This window comes from Spea bombifrons, chromosome 2 (genome assembly GCF_027358695.1).
Source record: "Spea bombifrons isolate aSpeBom1 chromosome 2, aSpeBom1.2.pri, whole genome shotgun sequence".
Taxonomy (NCBI): Eukaryota; Metazoa; Chordata; class Amphibia; order Anura; family Pelobatidae; genus Spea; species Spea bombifrons.
This window is the reverse complement of record NC_071088.1, coordinates 72,812,934-72,820,567: the sequence shown is the minus strand read 5'-3', so window position 1 is coordinate 72,820,567 and position 7,634 is coordinate 72,812,934. Positions and strand designations below refer to the sequence as shown.

General features: G+C 40.6%; 1 protein-coding gene across 2 annotated transcripts in view; it reads right to left on the bottom strand.

Annotated features, from left to right (window-relative positions):
- Positions 1–6,090: 6,090 nt before the first annotated feature.
- Positions 6,091–7,634, bottom strand: part of KCNQ4 (potassium voltage-gated channel subfamily Q member 4) — a 48,320-nt gene continuing 46,776 nt past the window's right edge. For both annotated transcript variants that reach the window (XM_053454741.1, XM_053454742.1), the window contains one exon: positions 6,091–7,214. In XM_053454741.1, coding sequence (XP_053310716.1) covers positions 6,996–7,214 — 219 coding nt within the window. In that variant the 3' untranslated portion in view covers positions 6,091–6,995. The remainder of the gene's footprint in view (positions 7,215–7,634) is intronic.

Below are 7,634 nucleotides of genomic sequence, written 5' to 3'. Positions count from 1 at the left end.
TACACACATTTGTACACATTTACACACATTAATTCATTCTAGCACACTTACTTTCACATACATGCTCACATACACTTACACATTCGTGCTCACACACATTCATGCTCACAAACTCTTACACACATACATACTCAATCCCTCACCCTCTTAGTCACTCTCCTTCTCGGCCCCTGACTTCACTTGCAGCTTTCTTTCCGGCTGCGAGCAGCCTCCCTTTTACCATGCTGTCACGAGACCCTGCTGAGTTTCCGACTCCCTGGGCAAGTCCAAAATTCTTCACAAAGGGACAGCCCACTCCTGTGCATCACATAACAATTTGGACTTACATAAACAAAAGGTGATGATCAGGGCTGCCATCCATCCCTCCCACTGTCCCACCCATTGCCATGCTCATTTCCTAATCATTACCCCACCTCATGAGACCAAAGGGAAGCCTAGGGTTAATGGTACCTGGATACAATACTTCTTATTTCTTCCCAACATAACTAACAAGCACAGCCGGATTAAGTGCAAGTGCACTTCATTGGTTCATGGCAGACGAGCCCACTGCTAGCGACTTTTAAAATTCTGGTGCCGCAACTTGGCCGCGGGAGACCACTGGTCTCCCTGCTCCAAGTGTTAAAGGTCCGTGCAAACGACCAATAGTGTCGCTTTAACTCTTGGAGCAGGAGATCATGGTCTCCCCAGGCCACGTTCCCTCTCCATGGTCTCCCCACTCCAATTGATTGATACCAGAGGAAGCAGGGAGGCAACCAATAGAGTCGCTTGGACTGCCCTTTAACTCCTGACGGCGAACCTACGGATTTCCGCTCCGTTAACCCCTGCAATGCTGTGTAGATAAGGTAGGCTAGATGGGGAAGGGACCAGGGAGATTAGTTAACAAAGACGAACTCGCAAATTCTTTGTGTTATGTGTCTTCGTATATATTTCATTGGTTGGGACCACTTTTGAAACAGTGCACCAGTATCACTTTAAATCCCTTCCAAAAACATATTTGATGACATATTTGAAGGCATGGGAAACTGCCATTTGGAATTCTGTTTTATTTATCATGGAATGTAGCCCAAGAATTCTTTGCACTGTATTTATTTTAGACTTCCCATCGTCTTTTTCATATTTAAAGTTTATTTAATTGTTTTTTTTTAATAAATACATAAATAAATATATAAAACACAGGGCATACCATGACATATAAGTACTGCAAACGGAGGATGTTAAAAGAATAGAATGAAGTAATATTTGAAAGGTAGAGATTAGATCTCTTCTGGATCTCCGTATCCAAATACGATCCTTCACAGGGAGTCTTGGCCTCCAGTACCTGTATTCAACACCGCACACAAAAACCTGATATTGCTCATACAAACACCAAATCCTGAAAACAAAAAATGATTAAGCGATATAACATTGCTTGTATCATGCTTATTTATAGGGCTTATCAAATCAATGATTTCAGCCAAGGAGAGGGGGCTAACTCGCATTTCTACTTTTTGCCGACTCACCCATATAGTCCAGAGCACCTCAATTTGACTGCTTCTCACCTATGTTGAGTTGAAACCCTCCGTCCATTTTGCATATTCTTTGTTGCTGGTGAGTTGCGGTCAACTTCAAAAATGCAAATTTTTGAGACTCAAATGCAAAATTTTGCAACTCAATCCAATTAAAAGAGAAATCATTTATAAAACAAATAGGCCCAGCCCCAATAAAACAAATAGCCCTCCCCCTTACTAGCAGAAAGGGAGCAGACATGTGCCCATCCAACATTCCCCTATCCGCACACCAACTTATTGTTTTTAACTTTTACTTACGAGCCAGGTTCTTCTTTTGTACTTCTCTTCTTTCTTTGCTTGCTTCTTTCTCTCATCTCCTCACCTTTATCTCATCTCTCTTTTTTTATTCTTTCTTTCTTGTCTCTCCTCTACTTTCTCTTTACCAATCAAACAAAACCTGGCAACTCTATTTATATGAGTGGTCCAGGCTTTAGCAGAATTGAGGGTCTCTTCACCTTACATGTAAATGAAGCACCATCTTGTGGCTAACTGCAATCACTGCAGCTAAAATACAGAGACATGCCTGATGTATTACAAACGTAGTGTTTTTCTGCGATAACTTTTATTTACTTTTTCATCACAATTCCATAGAAGCTCCATTTCCAAATCTGATCACTCATTTTAGCTACATCTTTGCTCTGGAATTATACAAATTGGCATCATGGTTAGCTGTTCAGAAGACAGAATGAGAGGCCTGGAGCTTATATACTGTATAGGAGCAGACACAGAGATACATTTCCTCTTCTTATTTTCCATATGACATGTGTTTGGGATGTGTAACCCCCTCTATTACAGTATGTTCTTCTGGTTGTGTGAACAACAAACATGATCTTATCCAATTTTATACAATACTTGAGCAGCGGTAGGGTGACCACATGTCCCGGATTACCCAGGACAGTCCTGCAATGAGACTTCATGTCCCACGTCCCGGGCAGCCTCAGCCCTGGACAATGCATTGCAATTCATCCCGCCGACTTAATAATCCTCATGGGTGGCGCAGTGGGAGCCGCAAAATTTGCAAAATGACAGGCTGATTGGAAGGACCGAGCTAGGCTTAGCCAGGTAAGCTGGCAAACTGGAGACAGTTGGCACTGGGAAGCTGTTAGCAGACATGGATGGCACTGGGAGCATCAGTGGGAAGCTGTTAGGGGACACGGTTGGCACTGGGAAGCTGTTGGAGTCGAGACAAGGTTGGCACTAGGAGGCTGTTAGGGGACAAGGCTGGTAATGGGAAGCTGTCAGGGGGCACTGGAAGCTGTTTTTGGGTTATAAGATTTGTGCTGGGAAGCTTTTGGGGGACGAGGTTGGCATTGGGAAGCTTTTTTGGGACAAAGTTGGCACTGATAAGTTAGGGGACAAAGTTGGCCCTTGGAATTTGTTAGGGGACAAGGTTGGCACTGAGAAGCTGTTAGGGGACAATGCTGGCACTTGGAAGCTGTTTTTCTGGACAAAGTTGGCAATGGGAAGGGTTTTTTTGGGACACATTTGACAATTATATTTATAATTTATAAAATATTTACTCAGGCCTCTATCCAGTTCTGTCAGCTTATTAGATGCTTACTGGCTGTACTGGTTGCCCTATGCAACAGTATGTATATGAACTGGCTTGGGGCTCATTGACCTTGTTATAAATAAGATTGTGGGCTCAATATTTTCAGTGAATACTGTCACTAATCACTTGTTTAGTAAGAGGACAAGTCCAAAAGGGAAGACTAATTTAAACAAAAACTTACAACACAAGGAAGCAAAATGCATGTAACAAAAAAACATTATCTGGTATCCAATATTCACCTGAAAAAATATAATTTTGGAGGTTTGGTGATAGCTATTCTGGCATTTCACATTGTCCGCAGGGTGTACACAACATCACCCAGAATTGTTTTGATGCAATATAACGATTAACAAAATGCACACAAACATCATACTTTCTAAGTAAAACTTTAATGAAACCAGTAGTTCAATAAATTAATCAAGTGAGGTACAGAACTGTTCTATTGCAAACACATCTATTCCCAAGTCAAATTCATTAACTCAAAGCATTCTCCTAATGTCTCCTAACTATAAAATATACCTCTCCCCAGGACAGTGCTTCCCCGTCTGCAATATGGCAGAAAGAAGGGCAGATAAATATATATTTTGGGGGGTTCCTTCTATATGGGATGCAGATCCTAACTGCATGCTGGTACATGCATAGCATTCGGGTGGGGAGTGCAGGGTCCAGCTATGATCCCAGCAGGTGGGCTGGGGTACCAACCAGATAGGACCTTTCAGAGCAGGTGAGAAAGGAAGGTATGGCGGTAGCACTATGGGATCAATGTATCATGCATTCTGTCTTAACGCCTGATTTTGTACCCACTATTCTATACATTCAAAGTTGACGGTGTTGCTGTGGCAAGAACAAAAGTGCAGCCATTGGGAGGAGTAACAGTGTTCAGCATGTAGATATCACAAGTCAAAAAAATTCAGATCACCTGTTCAACCATTTTTTAATACACAGGATCCAAATCTGGTACTGCCATGGGGAAGATGGTGCAATTCACTTTTTAAAAAAAAATATTCAATTTTTAATAATAAATATAAAATAGATATAATTTAAAATTAACATTAGTGTTGTTTCTTCTGATACCTTAACACTGTAAGATTGAGGAGACAGCTATTTCTGTTAAATCTCAACATTTTAACTAATTCCTCTTGAGGCCTTGCTCTAAGAATCGAATGAAACTGTGATTTATTGTGCTTATGCCTGAGGCTTGTCCATAGCCACACATGTCAATTATGTGGACAAGGTGGTACATTTGTGAGGCATTCTGGGTCATGTTGAGTGAAAATTCCTAGAGTGGATGTAAACTGATATCCATCAACTTCAGCTCCAAAATTAAATGTCAGTAAAGTTAATTTTAGGGCAGCTGGAGAAGGCCTAGTCAAATCAAAGTTAACATTGTCCAGTATGTACCAGACCAAAACTTTAGTGAATGTCTAATTCATGGGTCATAGTAAAGCCTAGGATTTTGCTGACAACAAGGATCCAATTAACTTTCCTCAGAAGGCAGTAGGGCAAGTAGGGCAAGTTTGTCCTCGTGGGGTGCAGTGTGTATGGAGCAAGCAGACACAGCTACAGTTAAACATGTTGTGTATTGGATGAAGATCAGACTCCGGGGCATGTTTGGCTTAGCCAGCAGCCACATGCTTAGGACACTGGGTGGACAGGCACATCATGCGGTGTGACCGTTTGGGTTGGACTTAGGAACAGGACGGAAGACAGAATAATGCAGGGAATCTCAATGCTTTGCATATATTTAAATATCGCTTCTCCTAGAGAGACAGCTGTGTGCAAATATATTACTGATGATTCAGGGCAGCGCTTGCTACCCATGTACAAACACATACAAAGTTCTTGTGTTCGATGTTCCACATCCGTTCACTCACGCATACACATGCACACCTACATACAGTCTTTCTGCAATAATGTACAGGTAAAATTGCTATCTTCAAAATGTGTTTGCATATAGATACATACATATATTGAATAACAACAAAAGGTATTGTTTGAGAACGTATAGAGAATGCATTCAGTTGGGTACATTAAAACAGTGGTGGTTATAGGAAACCAATAGTTGCCATACTGTAATTAATAGTCATTAATGGTGTATTTAAGTAGACAGCATGATTGTTACTGTGAAAACTCATCACTTAAATAGTAAAACAACAGAAGATGGTATTTTAATGGTAAACATTGACCTCTTATTTTTCTATGTTTGATACTAGGCACAAGAAGCCCATAACTGCCTACATTTGAGCAAACTTAGAATGACCATTTGTCTTTTTTTCAAATGACTGAAGGTAACCATATACTTGGCCGTTTACCCCATAACTTCACACATAGCTGCATATATTTATAGCAACGAAACTGAAGAGCATTCAAAAATATATGGGGGAATCTCTCATCCTAAGTATCTCCTAACTACTACTAATCTAACCACATACCGAATCAACAGGACCACATCCCAAGAGGTGCATTGGGGGCAGGTAATTTCAAACTTTGTTTCCTTAGCCCCTATTTACATATATAAAGGTGAGACAACATGATACCTCTCATATAGTATTATACTAGTAATATATTGAGGTTTTTTATTTGGCCCATGTTTTATTTTTCACAAGATGTACACCTTGACATGCAAATGTAATAATACACTGCAGACTTACACACTTAATACCACTGCATTTTTACTAAATTAGTTTATGAAGTGTGCTTACTAAAGCAGCGGTGACCACCCTGTGGCTATAAGATGCATCTCTCACCTTTGACAGTAAGCTAGAGACCTACAAGCCAGAGGTAAAGGTAGCCATGCTAACTGCTTAAATATACCACAAAAGGCTATTATATTTTAACACAACAGGGTCATGTGGTAAGGAAAATATTGCTTGGAATAACCACTTGATAATCTATTATATCACCAAGGGACAACTGCAAGAATATTGATGTTGTATACCCACTGTCAACCCTGCATTATGGGATTGTATACTTCATTAGACATACAGAGCATTTTTAGAATAGATTTTAATTCATTATTGCAAAAGTGTACACCAAAATATACACAAATGCGGGCAGTTATACAAACACATTCTCTCGTGCACACACTTCTAGAAACACACATACACGCTTCAAGCTTTAGAAACATAGACAAAAATCCGTCCATCTCACACTATTGGATCTAAACCTCTTCACCTTTCTTCCACGCAGAGGTGAAATTTTAATATTCAGCCAGAGTTTTTGTTGTTCTCCTCCTCTTCCTCTAGAGATGAAGTTGTGTTGTTTTGAGGTCCCTTTGAAAATTCTAATTTTTGCCTCAGCGCTGGGGTTGAGTACATGAACCCAACCTCCACCAAGCCTCCTGCTGCCAACACACACTGTGTGAGATGAAGGACGGACATGAGCAGTATCTGCATGTTAAGGTCTTTGAGGCACTTCCTAGAGGCTGGGTGTGTCAAAGGTGGCACCCACCATAGTAACAATATATCGAAGCGATAATATATGACACACAAGGTCTGTGTTCATGTTCATTGACACAGTGCAGCTCATTTCTGTCAACGTGTAGCTAGAAAGACATCCTCTTTGCCCCATGAGAGACCAATGGCACAAAGTTTGTCATTCATATGGCAAAGTGGCACAGAGTGCCCATATGGCTTTTCAAGTCCTATCCAACACTCTGTGGCAAGATGAATCAAAGTTCAATTTACAGTGGATCCTCTGGATGTTTGCATATTCATTATTTATTGATTATCCTGTTAATTTGGAAGACACAGAAATAAAATGACTGCCAGAAGTTCTTGATAGATTGGGGTATCATTATTTGCAATGCCTTGAGGTAATACACTCACAACCCCCCATCCCTCTGAGTGCAAATGGTGTCATGAGGCCTTGTTGTGTACCCCTGAACTGTGTCTTCCTTACTCCACGTTGTTGCTGGCTGAGCAGGGGATGTTGAGTGTCTGTGCTGACACTGAGATGCCCTCCTGATCCACTGGGCTCTGGTAATCAGATGTCAAATCTTGGTCTATGAGTGGCATCTGCAAGGAAGTCAGTGTGAAAGAACTGACTGGACCCTTCTTTAAACACTGAGAGTAAAAGCCCAGCAGAATATCCAGTTTGTCCTCGATTGACTGCACCTGTATAAAAAAAAATGGAAATTCAAGATAGACACTGAATGCCTAATTGCTTAAATAAATGCAAATGAGACATACTGCAAACCTTTATCTACACAATGGAAGTATTGCAGAATGAAAAAATAACACAAAATAGTAAGCACAATGAGGACTGCAAAGTTGAACAAAAATAGACATTTTTTGTATCACTTAATCTTTTTGTTTACATTGTGTCTCTTAATACACAGAAAACATACTGGGGTGCCTAGCACAGCACAATCCTACAGCACAATTGGCCTTCAAGGCACCCTTATCCCCAAGGGCTCTATGGTGCTGCCACAACTGCTCTCAACAAGCATGTGTATATACAGTACTGTGCAAAGTTTTTAGGCAGGCATGGAAAAAATGAAATGCTTTAAAGTAAGAATGTTTTCAAAAATATGT